The sequence below is a fragment of the Chinchilla lanigera genome, unplaced genomic scaffold (genome assembly GCF_000276665.1).
Source record: "Chinchilla lanigera isolate Chin_1 unplaced genomic scaffold, ChiLan1.0 scaffold00095, whole genome shotgun sequence".
NCBI lineage: Eukaryota > Metazoa > Chordata > Mammalia > Rodentia > Chinchillidae > Chinchilla > Chinchilla lanigera.
The window spans coordinates 1,712,834-1,728,733 of record NW_004955496.1 but is presented as its reverse complement, the minus strand read 5'-3'; the positions used below and the strand labels follow the sequence as shown (position 1 = coordinate 1,728,733).

The following is a 15,900-nucleotide window of genomic DNA, read 5'->3' as shown; positions in this document are numbered from 1 at the left end:
AAGAGCTAGCCGGGCTGGCGGTGTTCGCTCTACAGCTGCGAGTTTCCGTCCCTTTCGCTTCGGTCTCCCTCCTCCAGGCGCGTGGATGTGGTCGGCTGCGGCAGGAGGGGGTGGCGGCGGAGCACGCAGGGAGAAGCGCAGAAGTTTGCCAAGAGTGAAGTTCGTGCGGCGGCACCGGCGGCGGGGGCCAGCGGGGTCCCGGGCGTCACACCGGGGACTGGGCCCCTAGGCTGCTCCGGAGCCCCGGCCGAGACGCGCACGCTCGCAGCCGGGTCCCTCTTTGTTCCCGGCTCGGGTTTCCCAGCTCTGCTAGCCGGCTCTCCACGCCTCCGCGGCGTCCGAGCGCGGGGTCGCCCGGCCGACGGGAGGGAACCGCGGCGACTTGACCGCCTGCGAGGCTAGGCGCGTCCGGCTCTCCGCAGCCCGGTCCTCTGGGCGCCCGGCCCTGCAGGTGAGCCGCTGAGTCTCCCGCCGCCTGTCCGCCGCCTCCCGCGCCTCGCCGGCGCTGAAAAGCTGCCCACTTGCGTCGCCGCGACTCCCCGCCCCTCCCCCGCCTCCCGCTCTCCTTGGCTGCCCGCTGGAGCGGGGGGGAAGGGGGGGGGGTTGAGGGCTCTAAAAAAATTCTCCTCCTTTTCCAGAGCCTGTAGGACGAGTCCTAGTTTTGGGGTGTGTGTGTGTGCGCGCGCGCCTGGAGGGAAGGGTCGGGCAACTTGGCGAGGGAAGGAGAGACTGGTGCTGCTGCCGGTAACCCACGAGGAGGCACCTTTGCTCGCGTGGAGTGGACACGACACTCGGCCTGGGTGGCCGGACTGCACCCGAGTGTCTTAGCCCTCTCCCCACCCACACATCCCTCTCCCACCACCCACCCACTCCGCGTCCTCTGCCCGGCGCCCACGCGCTCTCCCCAGCTCCGGCCGCGGAAGATGAAAGAGAAAGCCGCCGCGGTGACCCACACCGCGCCAGGATAGATGCTCCCGAGGGATGCGGCGGGAGTTGGGGACGGAAAGAAGGAAGCGGGGAACAGACCAGACGGGGCTCAGCTAAGGCTCAGCTAATAGGAGAAAGGCGAGGGAAGGACAGCCGGGCTTCCAAGGGCCTCGTGTCACGCACAGGCTCTTTGAAGACAGAGGAAGCACACAGTAGCGAAAATAAAAATCTCCAGGCTTACCGAGAAAAATAGGACGAGTAGGAAGGAACCGAAGACTGGATCTTAAAGATCGCTTTTTAAACAGTGGCCATTTCTTCGCGCCCTCACCACGGGATGGACGGAGAGTTATTCGAGATCGTTCGTGGGCTTCGGAGATCCACGCTGCTGAGTGTGGGGACCTCGTACAGCATGAGAAGAGAACCGAGAAGGGAGAAGAGAAGGTGGAGGAGCCCCGGGAGAGCAGAGCCCGCAGAGGGAGGGAGGACGGACGTCCCTGGCACCCCGGACTGCGCGCTGAAAGGGACCCTTGAGGATGCAAATCTGAGTCCGACCTCAGACATTCCCAGGTCTTCACTGTCTCTTTGATGCACTTTGTACAAGGAGAGGACTTTTAAGGAGACGCTCTGTGAAGTTACAGTACCAGGGAAGTTGAAGTTTGAAAACACATTTTGTCCCTTGGCTCTCTACCTCCCTTAGTTAAAAATCCAGGTAAAATTATTACACCCGAAGCAGCAGCCATCCGTCAAACCTCAGAACAGTAAACAGGGACCGGGAAGAAATGCGTCTTCAGCTCCCTGAAATTGAAAACAAGGAAAACACCTCAGAATCAGACTTCAGTTCTGTCATGCAGGGATGGCCAGGCAAAGATCTGTGTTTTTTTTTTTTTTCTTAGTAAGTAGGGACTTTAACAGGTCTAAAGGAGCCTTTGAAACTTTGCTTTCTGATAATCACTAATTTGGGAGGATGGGAGTTTACTAGGAAATAGCTTTAAAAACGATCACTTAAAGGCTCCCTCGGCCCCATCGGTTGCAGCCAGTAGTCCCACGTAAATTCTATGCGGCAGATTTGGGTATTTTTAGGGGTTGGTAAACAGGGTCAGGAAAGGTAAAACCATTTTACTCTTAAATTCCTAAGCATCAAAGAAGAAGAGCAAAAACAATGTTCTGTTACAGTATGTCCAGAAGGCAATGATAGAAAGGCTGGAAAGAAATCCAATTTTTGCTGTGGGGATGGTGCTGGTGTACACCTTCCACTGCAATTGGGCATCAGATTGAGTGGCTGTCTTGGAGATGTGATGGTGTATTGGTGGGCATTTTTAGCCCCGATCTAAAAGAAATATGGTAAAACAAAGCCCAAATCCCTCCTATGACGGCGCCAACTGGACCGCTAGGACCAGAACTGGAGATGGGGTTTCATCAAAGCCAACAGTGTAGACGACCTTTCCTCCCGCGCAGGAGGGGTAGGGGGCGCAGAATGGCCAGAGGGTATTTTTCTGGAAGCCAAGGAGAGATTAAACGAGGACTCCTACAAACCCCCGGTTCAAGTGTTGCAACTAATTCGAATTCCCATTTTCTCCTTCATGTTAATTATCTGGACTCCCCGCGTCCTGTGGAGCTCAGCTCCAGGTGTCTTGGAGATTAGGAGCCGCAGAAGATGGGAATTCAGGGAACAATAACTAGCCGCATCTGTTCCCCAGGAGGCCGAGGGTGCGCCGCTACGTTTGGTGTTGGGCAGTGACTCTCCTCCGGAAACCTTGTTTCTAACGAAATCGCCCTGCGCCAGGCTCCCTGGGTGAGGCCTTGGCTACCTACGCCTCGCCCCTTGCCCAAGTTGTATGACGGACTGCGCTCCCCGAAAGGGGTTTGCGAAACACCGTGTGCCCCGTTTCTGCAGGCTTTGTCTGGGAGCCTGACCTCTCCCGGTGAAGTCTCTAGGGAAAAGTAGGGGGCGCAGGCGGGGTGTAGCTCCCCGCAAAAGCGCCCCCCTCCTCCGTGTGCTTGGCGTCATCCCTGTCGCCCAGCAGCTTCTGCTGCCTCAGTTCTTGGGAGCCCCGCTGCTCCTGCCCTGGAATGTTGAGGCAGGAAGGTCGCCCGTGTGAACTCGGGCGAGGACTATGGCTGGCAGGCTCATTCCTGCAGGATGTGGATTTCAGGGGGCGTTTTGATGAGATTTAATTCCGACCGTGAAACTATCGCTAGGGCTGGCTGCAACGCTGCTGCTTCCCCGCCTCCCCGTGGCTCGGGTTGGTTTGGGTGTCGTTTGGGAGAGAACTTGTTTGAGATTAACACCGGGGACGGGGTGGGGTGCCCACCCCCAACCCCGGAGGACCCGGGAGAGTCCCCAGTTACAGGGACCCGAGCGGGGCGCAGCCACGGTCCTGCCCCCACCCGGCCTGGTCCCCTCGGGTGGGCCGAACTCTGTCCTGCTGCGCCGTGGTGGGGTCCGAGGAAGGAGGGGGCCCCGAGAGGATGCGCCTCTCGAGAGGTGCGGGGCGGGGGTGGGGGGCTCTGGAAAGACGAATCCCGTGACCCAGGGGCGGCACCCGGCCCCATCGGTGTCCCCAGCGTCTCCAGGGGACTCAGGGCGAGGGCGCCTTCAGTTGAACGGAAGAGGAGCGGGGAGCGAGGGAAGCGGCAGTTTGTGTCCCCAGGGCTCTTCCGCCTCTTCTCGCCTCCTCCTAAGACAAACAGACGCCACCCCCACCCCGGGGCCAAGCGGGAACCCGTGGGACCGTGACCGGGTCTCCAGATCCGGACGGCCGGCTTCTGGGGGAGGACACGGTCCCCGCCTGCGTAGGCACCGCGTGGGGGCACGGGGCGCGGCACCACCCAAGGCGAGGGACCTGCGAGGACGAGGGCGGGATGGGAGCTAGTCCTGCACCCGGGCCGGGCCACCTCTGGACAGGGGCGCCCAGGGTGGACACGGGCCTGGAACACTTCGGGCCTGGGGGCGGCGGAGTGCGTGGCCCAGAGGGACACCCTGGTCCCTTCTTTCTGAAATTTCCCCCAGGCACCTTGACGTGGCGCGGGCGCCGCACCCTCGCGTCCCCCACGCCCCCCGCGCCCCCCACGTCCCTGATCCCGCCTGGGACAGAGGCGCACAGCCCGGCCTCTCCTTATATCCGCGGAGGGCGGCGCCTGCCCGGCCCGGCGCGGCGGCGCGGCCTTTGAAGTCGGGCGGCTGCTGCTTTCATCCTTTCTTTTTTCCCTCGCAGGCCCCTTTGTGTGACTAAATTTGGCAAGAATATGAATCCGAGCCAGTCTTTCCACGTGTGCTCCCAGCTCCCAGCTGAGAAGGCCAAGGGTTCTCTTCCGGGTAAGGAGACAGGGAGAAAGATCAAAGAGTTGGGGGGGAGCTGGATCTGAAATGTGAATTGAAAATAAAAATCAAGCCTGGACACATTCCAGTTTCTAAAGCAGAACCAACCCTCCGCGGAGGCCGGCTCGCCAGGGCGCTCCTGCTCCTCGCTCTCTCTCTCTCTCTCTCTCTCTCTCTCTCTCTCCCTTTCTTTCCTGAAATCATCCTCGAGCACATGGAATAAAATAAAGAGAACATAGGGAAACACTTAGCTTCTCCAGATTTTGTTTTGCAGTAATTTTATTAGGGAAAATATCTTGTTCATAATTACCGTTATGTGCAGCTGAATTTCTGCAGCCATAAATACTCTTATTTCAGCAGGCTTCACACTTTCTTCTGCCACCGCATTTGGGAAGGGCCAGCGCAGGCTTGACGCTAGTGCGCGTGTTCACTGAGCACACAGCTTTATTTCTTTTCTTTTCGGGGTGCAGTGCACCGCATCGTTTTCTGCCACAAAAGTCAGATTCTGGAAAATCAGTGTTAATATCCTTTTTAGTCAGGGTACTTGAGCTCACAGTTGGTCTCTGTGATTTGAAATACTCTCAGTGAAGGACTGTGGAGATCTTTTCTTGTACCCTTCTAGTAAGAAACCTTTCTGTTTTCATGGTGAGAAATCTGTAAGGCCCCTGCATACCTGCACTTCCTGGGCATATCCTTGAAGAGTCTGCTTTGGAACAGATTGACCTCGACTTGAAGGTGGACTTTCCCTGTCACACCACGGGTGACCTCATGCAAACCAGCCTTTCCAGACTCATTTTCCTCTTTGAAAAAAGGACAAAATAATAAGCTATTCTGCATGCACACATGTAAGGTTAGTCTACCTACCAAGGTGTTGCTTCACCAGAGACCTGTTTATTGCAAAAGCAAAAACTTCCAAAGCTCTGGGAACCCTTACCACAGGAGCAGATAGGGACCGTGTCGCACTCCCAAGTCCACAGCTGAGAAGAGCTCTGTATGTCCCACTGCCATGTGACAAGGGGCACGGAAATCCTGTAGCGTCAGTTGCGTCCTCCCAGAGTGAATGGAATGACACACAGACATTCCAAGGAGAACGGGAATGTGCCTTGATTCTCCTTAATGCCTTGAAGGGTAAAGACACTGAGCAAAACATGTATTTTTGTGAGGCATTTGACATGGGTCTCAGTAGCTCTACAAAGAACCTGAGGAGTGTGTTGATATCCTGCCTGTGTGGCTCACATTCTCTAAAGAGCAGCAAGAGCTCGGGGTGGTGGAAGTGGTGGGTGGGGGGAGGTGGCCAAAGGTATCCAAGAGGGTATTGTTTTTTTTTTTTTTTTTTTTTTTTTGGTCTTTTTGAGACAGGGTCTCACTATGCAGTTCAGGCTGGCCTTGAGCTCAGTTTGTAGCCCAGGCTGGTCTCAAGCTCACAACGATCCTCCTGCCTTAGCCTCCCAAGTACTGAGGATAAGAGAGGTTTCTGAGGGCTCCGTAAATCCCACCAGAACCTGTGCTTTAGAGTAGAATGGGACTGTGGATCTCTGGCCAGGGCATCTCGAGTTAGGGAGAGTGATGGCTAGGGCTGGATGTGAAGTGAAGGGACACACAGATGTGGCCCGAGGAAGGTGGTTGAGTGTTCTTCATGTGCGACCTTTCTTAACCTAAGGTGAGCCTCCAATGGCGTCATTTCCTGGGCTTGCCTAGCAGCGTGGTCACTTCAGTGGGACCTGTGTACAGACTGATGAGAGCGAGGCAGAGCAGGGGACAGCACACGACTGTCCAGTGGGCCCGGGGCCGCCTGGGCGCTCTTTCTGTGACCTCCTGCTAGCCACAGCAGCAGCCTTACGAGTCACACTGAGGGAACCTAGCGATTTTAGCTGGCATTTAGGAGGCACTCTTTGCTTTTAACTTATCTTTCACCAAAATCTCTGATCAGAAGTAGACACTGATTAATTCACCAAACACTGTCAGCCATTCCTTCCTTTCACTTTTCTTTATCCATGATAGCCTTCTTGAAATTTATTCCTGGCCAGAAGAGGACCATGACTAAGACCTTGTGGGATCTATCTTGGTTTTTTTTGGGGGTGGGTGGGAAATGGCTATACAGAGGTCCTGAAGGTACCCAAGAGAAACACAAGACCCTCTTCTGAAGAAAATGAACTCTAAATAGAGTGGTGTGGCTAAGAGATTTACTGTTTTTATAAATCTATTTCCTCAGTGGCTATGGTAAGGGCAGTGTTTCTTGAACCCTGGTAAATGTACCTCATACAGTGGAGGTGGCCTGGTTGTGTTCTTGGGCTTCCTGAGTTCTGTGAGCATCGGGCAAGCACCTAATCCCTGGATGGAAGCTGGAAGCCAAAGCCACAACCTTCGCACCCACAGGCAACTGCAGTACCAAGGGAGCCCGTGGAGATGAACGGAGAACAAGGTCATTAGTCTCATTGTTTATCCAGTTACTCTCAGCACAGATTTGTGTAAATTTCAGCGCCAGCGGTCACAGCCTGCCTTTGATGTGTGTAATCTGTGCATTTTAGTGCTCGGGGAAAGTGCCTGACTGACAGGATCGACATCCAATCCCCAGAAAACACGGCGACTCAGGCACAGCCAAGCGTGGAGTGGAGCAATTTTCCAGTGAGTTCCATCAAAGTAAATGAGCCAACCTGGGGGCTAGGACAGAGCCTCCTTTCCCGGTGACCTGGCTTCTGGGAACCTTGTGATTGATGAGCATTTGTTTTCAGTTGAAGCTGGTAACTGCTTAAATCTTTATTTGCCTTTCAGAGGAGGGACTTGCCCTACATAACTCAACATTCGACTGGAGGGCACTTTCTTTTTTAAAGCACTTCTATGTGCAGAAAGACGCATCTGGTGAAGTTATCTTCACCAATAATGCGTTTATCCAGAACACAGCCAGTTTCTAGTTCTTTCCCTGGCTGCAGAGCTGTGCTTCAACTCCGAATGAGTGATGAGGAGGTGAATTTGGAGGGCTGACTGTGGCAAGGCAAATAGTTTAGGCTACAAAATTGTCACCTGGCTCAACAAAATGCTTTTGGGGGGGCACAAATAAAGCTGATTTGTTTCATCGGAATTTGACTTAATGGCCCTGCAGTCCCACGCTGCCAAATCCAGTTCTCAAGCCCCCTTCCCTTAAGTTCAACTGGCAGAGAGCGAGGGAGGGAGATTGATTGCTGTTCCAGGACAGTACATGGCCATTTTTGACTACCATTTTGGATAACTGTCCAGACTCCTTAGATGTATTCTGAGGCTTCAGTTACACAGATTATTTGGTCTTTGAATTCTCTGTAATTTTTTTTTATTATTTTGCTTTGCATTTTCAGGAACAAAAGACCTTGGGTTGAGTCAGATATACCTTGTTGAAGCTCCACTCCCTGGCTGTAAGCTCCCTCTTCCATGCCTGTGGGGGCTACTACCTGGCCTTCACCTCCCCTTGCTAAGTTCCACATGTACTTCCTGTCCTGGTCAGCTTTCCAGCACTGGGAGAAAACATAGGAGATGATGAACGCAAAGGAGGGAAGGTTTATTTTGGCTTACGGCTTCAGGGGTTTCCATCCATGGTCATTGGCACTGATCAGCCTGCTAAGGGTTGTTAACCAGACAGGGTAGGCGGTCACCGTTTCACTCCTTGGCTTCATCCAGGCTTCTCAGATCACGTCTCCATTTCCCATGATGTTATCTGAGAACCAGCCCTCTCCCTGCCCTGTCTTCCCTGTCCCCATTCTGGCTGCTCTCCCTTATCTTCCATAGTCTATCTTTCCCTCTCGCTGCTGGCCTATTATTTTGTATTTGTTTGTCTGCTTGTTTACTTTCTCCCCAACAAGTACAGAGCTTCTTTGTTTTCTTGTATCCTCACCACCTTCCATAGCTGCTGGTGCATTGAAGATGAACTAGAAAGATGTGTGGAGCTAGCATAATCATTGAACTAGCAGTTTCTTCAGCTGTCATATTCACTTCCCTGATGGCAGAGTACACAAAACTGACACCCAGTTACATGGCACAGACTAGATGGTAAACAGAATTGTGTAGAGCAGCACTGCCCATGGCAATACAACACAAGTTCCATAATGGAATTTTAAATTCAAAAGCTACAAAGCAACAGATTAAATTAGTGTTAATAATATAGTTGATTTAATACAAATATCAAAAATATGGATAGGCTATATCCATATTGCTATGTACTATTTCTCATTCCTCTGTACCCATTGGGACTTGATTCTGGGATTGGTATCCCCTGAGGAAACGGAAATCTGAGGATCCGTGAGTCTGCTGTATAAAATTGTGTGGCATTTACTACAACCCACACGTGTCCTTGCATGTACTTTAATCTGTAGATGATTTATAATCTGTAATATAATGTAATCACTACGGAACTTGCTGTTATAGTCTATTATTTAGGGAATAATAAGAATAAAATCTCTGTGCTTGTTTAGTACAGACACAATGTTTTAAAAATTTCAGTCCACATTTGGACAGAAGAGGGCTGACTATATTACCATTTTAGCATGTAATCACTGTAAAAACTTAACAAAAGATTTTATAGTTTTAAAATATTAAGTCTGCATAGTTTGCTTATAACACATCTGAGCTTCAATTGGTCCCACTCTGGGGCTCTGAAGTACACTTGCTAGAGGCCACTGTGTTACTGCAGCTACAGTCAGTCAGCTCTTTAATGACAAGTTTTTGTCTGATTCATCTCTATAACCTCCCATAGTGCCTTGCACAATTCCCTCAAAACAGTGGGTGATCAAAGCTGTATCAAAGAATATTAATACAATATATTGCTATATACTATCTCTCATGACTTCCAACTTCAGTAGAGGGTGAAATAAGTCTGAGAAGTAGCTTGAGATTGTAACAGTCATTTAAAGTGTATTATAACAGTGCTTTATGCATGATGGGTGTGCAATGAATACTTGTGGTTTGCTGTGTTGCTGAATCCTTTTGAGTACTTGTCTACATTCTAAATAATAGATTTACCGTTGAACTTTAGGAACAATATAACTCGAAGATTCTCTGTATTATATATTCCAGGACAACTTTCTCTTCCCTTGTAAAACTGCCAGCCTCCTAGCTGTCTGAGCATGCAGGATCACAGGTTCTCAGGAAATCGATCAAATGGGGAGCACCATTCCCTCTACAGCCTTTATTTTTGAACTATTTCTTCAGCTGTGTCTTGGTACATGCAGAGCTTGTGCTTGGAGATTTTAGCAAAATACCTTAATGAAGCTCAGCCTTAGTCTCAGGCAAATGTCTTCTAGTAGCACAGTCATTCCCCTCATTTCAGAGATTTAAACCTCATGAATAAGAGGAGAAAGGTGAACAACAGCAGGCAGGGCCAGTTCCAGGGAGAAACAGCGGAGAATCTACTGGTGAGAATCATCTCCCAGACCATGATATGCTTTTCTGGAGCCAAACATCTCCTGGAACTAAGTCCATGAGCATGTCCCCCTTTACTGTGGCTTTTAAAAACGACCCATTGGCCCTTTCATCACAGGCACAGCGATGTAAGGATTAAGCTCATGTAGTCACCACAGCAAAGGCTGTTTAGAAGGAAAAGTGAACTGTATCAGCAATTGCTGAAATACTTTTGCCAGCAAGAATGTCAAAGATATGTTCAAAAGACTCTCAATGAGACGTTCATAGAAATGTAGTTTATAACTTGGAAAGGTCTGACTGTTCAAACTATAGATTTATGAAATCAATTCTAATATAGCCCCCCAGGGAATCACCACACAGCTATGAAAATTATGTTTGATTATTTTCATCCCTAGGAAAAAGTAGAGTTGATGCAGTTAGATGAGAAAGGCAGGATATAAGAGAATGAATATAATCTTGCTCTCATTTAAAAAAATCCCTATGTACATATTATCTAGTAGAATGTGTTCACAGGGACCTTGTCTTTCTTACCTCACTGTCCCTGGTGTCTCAAAGAATTCCTGACACAGAGTGGAACTCTGCTCAGATCTGTTGATTATATCTAGGAAGACAGACACAGAAATACTAACAATTTACCCTAAAGAGTGGAGGTATGAGTGATTTTTATTTTCTTCTTTGTGTTTAAAAAAAAAAAATCTTATGCAATTGAACCAATTATTATTAAAGTAATAAGATGTAATATAACCAAAAGATTTAAAGACCAAAAGAGCCAATCCTAGAGAATTTCAATAACAACAACTGCCATGAAATATGTTAGTGAATCACAAAGGAGGAGGAGGAAAAGGAAGCAAGGCCAGGGTCACTGTGTCATAGCAGGGCTGAATTTAGGCCCTCGTGGCCATACAGAAGTTAATTCAAAGGGTTCTCAGGGCATACAGCAATCATCAGGAAGGGCTTTTAAATTGTAAAGTAAAATTCATGTATTTATTTCATTAGTGATATTTGCAGTACCTAATGCTTGCACTTCTTGTGTGCAGCTGGTACACATTCTTCTGGTTTTTGTCCCCTTTCTTTCCCTTCCTCCCTCCCTGCTTCCTTCATCTTTCTTTCCCCTTCCCCTTTAAGGAAGATCTATCTTCCTACTTCTTATTATCTTTTATTTTGCTCGTTGTTTATAATTTGTGTTTCTCATATAAGAGAAACCATGCAATAGTTAAGTCTGTGTGTCTGATTTACTTCACTTAACATTATACTCTCAAGGTGCATCCATTTTCCTACAGATGACTCAAGTCTATCCTTCTTTATGGCAGAGTAGTACTTTGTGGTGTGTAAGTACCACATTTTCTTTAGCTGTTCATCTGGTGATGGATGTATAGGCTGTTTCTAAGATTTAGCTATTATGAATTGTGCTGCTATAAACATGGGTGTGCATGGGTCACTGTGGTATGATGACTTTAATTCTTTAGGGAAGGTAAAATTTAACACACGAAACGCACAAGTCTTTGGTGTTTAATTCAGCAAGTGTTGATAAATATCTCTGTGTACGAAACCATCATTCTGTTCAAAATACACAACGTTTCAGTCACCCCACAGATTTTCCTTCTCAAGTGAACTCACTGAGAAGTCATTTTTTCAGCTACACTTTCAGGTAATGTGTCATTTGTTGTTACTAAGCTGTCTTTTTTTTTTTTTTTTTTTTTTTGGTTTTTCTCCGGTACCAGGAACCGAACTCACGACCTTGCGCTTGCCAGGCAGGCGCTTTGCCACTGAGCCAAATCCCCAGCCCCTAAGCTGTCTTTTTACTGTCTCCCTTAAAGTTTCTGGAATGTACTTTGTCCAGCTGAAAACCTTGTCAGATGGGAGAATACCTTTCCAGAAAACGTGCTCATGCTGGTCTCTGCAGGAGGTGGGGAGCGGAACTCAGGTGGTCTGGGAGGCTGTTGCAGTGTTGCACTGAAACACAAACCAGTTCAGTGAGACGCCGTGCTTTAAAAATTATTTATCAGTGCAATAAATGAAATAATGGCTGTGGTCCCGCCATAACAGCATAGAGAAGAGATCCTGGTTGGTCCAGGAACAGAAATTTTGGGGGCGCAGTCTGTGCAGCAAGTGATTTCCAGGGGCAGCTGCACCCCAGAGACAAGGGAGCTCCAGGTTCTTTGGTGGGGGTGGAATTACAGAGGCTCGCACATGTGCTCAGCGTGCCCCACTGCATTTCCTCGGGGGGAAATGCTTCTGCTGTAGTCCAAGTGCATGTGCCGTGGAATCCAGCAAACAGGCCCGCCTTCCGCTGTGTCCCAAAACTGTACTCATTGTTGGTGGAGGTGGGGGGCATTTCCCAAATTTCTCTTATGAGAAATGTTTTTAAAATGCAGATGGGACGTAACCTGACATTTCCTCCCTTACTAATAAATGTCTGAATCTCAGTCGTTCCCCCCCCCCCCCCGCCTCTCTAAATAATCCCTGACTTCCAGAAAAGGGAAAACTCAAATCAATTTAAATCCAAGCTCGGAGGTCACCCTGGAGTCATCCCAGCAATCAGGGACTGCCGAAGGACAGAAGGGTGCGCTGGGCCCCGACCCCTTGCTGCCTGGCAGCCCTTGCTGGGTTTCCTCTTTCCCTTCGGGAGGAGTGCCCCAGGCGGCTCCGGACAGGCACGGTGACAGTCCCTGGGTGCTGTGACTGCACTCGATAAACTTTCCACCGGGATGCTCCGGGGGTTTCATCGTGCGACCCTTGAGGCGAACCCATAGGGAAGATGATCTGATGCCCAAGGTAGTGAACTGGTGGCCAGAGAGTCACCAGGTGGGAATCGCTGTTGTGGCTTTAAAAATTAGAAAAAACAGGCTGAAAATCAGGATTAAAAAAATATTAATTTCCATGAGGGGACCAGTTGGACAGAGAGCAATAGTGTGTTAATTTATGATTTTAGAAGTAAAGCAGGAGAGGGAGATTACACACTAACTCAATATTTCCTCCTGTCTCCCTCCTTTAACTGTGAGCCAGGACTGGTGCTTATTTCCATGCAGGAGTTAAAGATGTGATCAATCATCTACCCATTACTTCAACAATAGCTGCAGTAAACATGATCTTTAAATGAAAATCATTATCACGGTATTTCCTGACCACTAAAGATAGGAAACTGTTGAAAATCAAATGGACATTGTATATTAGTTACTGAGTTTCACTTACTACAAATGATTTTTTTGTTTTGTTTTTCTTCTGGTATCAGGAATCGAACTCACGACCTTGTGCTTTCCAGTTAGGCGCTTTGCTGCTGAGCTAAATCCCCAGCCCCTACAAATGATTTTTTTAAAAACAATTATTGTTTCACTTAATGCTTCAGGTAAATTGCATTTTCTGCTTCTCTCATTTGAATACAAGGCTGTTATCTGGGGGTTCCCAGCACTGTGGAAGAAACATTTCATGGAAGTAGTTGTATTTCAACCATAATGTCTCTTTCCACTCCTTTTTTTAATCAGAAAAAAAGAAAGCAGTAATAATTTTATGTAGATCCCAGAACTCCGATCTCATGAATAATCCGCCCTCACTCCAGTTAACCAGGGGAGGAGTGATATCCTATTTCCTTCATTTCTTCTAGTCTTAGTGAGATGAAAGAAGCATCTGTAATCAAATAAAAGTTGTACTGCAAACATTATAACTAATTTATATGGTTAAAAACTCAGGACTCTATTCAGATCTGACCAGGGACATGACACAATATTTAATTTAAAGGAAAGAGGGAGCAATTTCTCTTTTCTTTTCATTTTCATAGTCAGTTTTCATTGTGTTATGACACAGTAACCATGCCACCAGCTTGCCTGTGGATGCTAATAAAGTGACTTTGTGTTCATCCAGTGTGTTATACTGGAATAAAGGAGAACCCATTCTACCACTCAGCTTTGAGATAATGCACAAGTATGGCTTGCTCCTATTTTTCTCCTTCTGTCTCTGTTTGCCTACTTTACAGAAGATCACCAACGCCTCATGAGAATGGATAGAAGTCATTTACCTAACTGCATAGACGACACAACCACTGCCTAGACGACTAGGCACCCGCTGCCTAGACTTATAGTTCGGTGGTGTGTGGACCCACTCTTCTGATCCTGTGAAAAGGAAAGCAGAGTGAGGCTGGCATTCACATGAAATTAGGCATGGGGGAGACCTTAGGTCAGTGGTAGAGCACATTTTTAGCATGTGCAAGGCCCTGAGTCCATTCCCAGCACCAAAAGCGAATGCAAAATATCCTACTATTGGGGGAAATAACGTTTTAAAACTTAGATTATTCAGTTAACTACACTGAGTGGAGCTATTTTCAATTATACTTCATTTTACCAGGGAAGTAATTAGACATTTTTTGAGGGTCTGAGCAATACTAAAATGACACGCACACACATCCCTTTCCTTTTGCTTCACGGAACACACTCCAGATGTGTTTCTGGCCCTGGCTCCTGGCCAGAACTGGCAAACGTGATGGTGAGTTCTCTCTCCCCTTGTCTGACCAATCCTTGGCACTTTGACCCACTCACTGATTACACTTTCTTCCCACACTCCATGGTGCCACCAGCAAGTGGCCCTGGGGCTCAGGCTCTTGACTGATTCATTCCCTTGACGCCTCCTCCCACCCCTCATCTTCCAATATGCTGTGCACCAGGACTCCCAGAGACCTCCTGCTGTGACCTCGCCCCTGAGGTACAGCCTGGCTCCTCCAGCTGCCTGCACACCTTGCCACTTGGGTCGGTCTTTGGCATCTGAGGCTCCATGTGTCTAAAACCCAATTTCTGGTCTTACCTGCCCCTGCTCCTCTGGCGTCTTCTCTGTCTCCAGAAACAGCAGGTTGAGGTCTCCAGTAGCTCAGGCCAAAGCCTGGACAACACCTTCACTCCACCTTTCTCTCCCGCCCCTCAGCTGGTCCAGCTCTATGTCCCTTTCCCGCAAGTGGAACCCACAGCAACGACCTCTCCTGCTATCTTCAGACTGCCAGTTCTCTCTCTGGGACAACAGCACGCAACTGCTGTCTCCCGAACCAGGTCAGTTCATATCTCTGCTCTGCTGAGAGTGCCCCAGCCAGTCTCCCCTTGTCAGTGGTCCACAACCCTGCGATCTGTTCTCGCCAGTCTTCTGGTGCCCTTTGCCTACCGTTCCCAGCCAAACAAGTCTCCTTATAGTTCCTCAAATCTCAGGCAAGTTCTTTCCCTAGGATGTGTGCACAGAGTGTGTGCTGTCTGTGCAGTAACCTTTCCCAGATCTTCCTGTGGTTTATCTCTTCACGTCCTTTACAGCTGGCTCTCCAAACGTCCCTTGTTGGCATGGTTCTGATTATTTGCCCTTGTAGTCCCTCCCCAGTCGTGGTGCTCCCTATCCTCTTTTCCTGCTTGGTTTGTAGTACTTATCATCAGCTCCTGTATGTTTTATTCATTTATTAACTGACTATCTTTCCCACCAGCATGTAATTAATTCCCCCCAGGTAAGAGATTTTTTGCTGTTTCCTTCATTGCTATAAACCTAGCTACCTATTTGTTGAATGAATGAATATCCACAAAAAAATACAGGCTCACAAATCAGCAGCAGATGGTACCCAACACTTTATCACTGTTAAAGTTGTGATCCGTGAAATGGGTATAGTTTGATATTTGTAAGTAATAAATTATATTCTAAGTGAATCAGGGAAGCTGTTACTGGAAGGAATTTGACAGTTTTTATAGGGGTAAAAATTCCTTTTTGAAAGTGCTGAAGTAAAGCTAGGCATGACAATACATGGCTGTAATCCCAGCACTTGGGAGGCTGAGACAGGAGGATCGCCATGAGTTTGAGGCCAGCCTAGGCTACATAGTGAGTTCAAGGCCAGATTGAACTACATAAGACACAGTCTCAAAAGACAAAACAAAAAAACATCGTATTTTCACTTAGGTATGTTGTCAATAGAGATTTTCATAGTGGTGACCTGCCTCTCTAGAGGGAAATCTTTTAGAAACTCAGACAGTTAGAGACAATGCAGCTGTTTCAAAGTCATCTTTCAGTTGCCTGATGTGGATGAAGCTGACCAGGCCACTGAGGATAGTGTTGGGCCAGGCTCCAACCTGCTGAGCGGTTTCTTGCCTTCCAGAATAGCTGCAGGTTTCTGGGTACAGGAGCCCTAGCATGGTGGTGGGGAAGATGATTCTGAATGACTTATGGGCCCAGCAACCAATTCATTCTACTTGAACGATGCAAAAGCCATTTCCTTTTCCTCTCCATCTCGGTGTAGTTGCTGGAGCCAAGTCGGTGCT

General features: G+C 48.5%; 1 protein-coding gene across 1 annotated transcript; it reads left to right on the top strand.

Moving 5' to 3' along the window:
- Positions 1–3,396: 3,396 nt before the first annotated feature.
- On the top strand, positions 3,397–15,383 carry LOC106146810. Its single transcript, XM_013505372.1, has 6 exons — positions 3,397–3,412; positions 3,611–3,761; positions 4,143–4,243; positions 6,623–6,668; positions 6,775–6,871; positions 14,540–15,383. The coding sequence occupies exons 1-6, from the start codon at positions 3,397–3,399 to the stop codon at positions 14,948–14,950; spliced, it is 822 nt and encodes a 273-aa protein (XP_013360826.1). The 3' UTR covers positions 14,951–15,383.
- The last annotated feature ends 517 nt before the right edge of the window (positions 15,384–15,900 follow it).

Coding starts and splice junctions, on each gene's coding strand:
- LOC106146810 (XM_013505372.1), top strand. Junction 3,762..4,142: donor GGGGCGCGGCACCACCCAAG/GCGAGGGACCTG, acceptor TTTCCCTCGCAG/GCCCCTTTGTGTGACTAAAT. Junction 6,872..14,539: donor TGGAGTGGAGCAATTTTCCA/GTGAGTTCCATC, acceptor CCCGCCCCTCAG/CTGGTCCAGCTCTATGTCCC.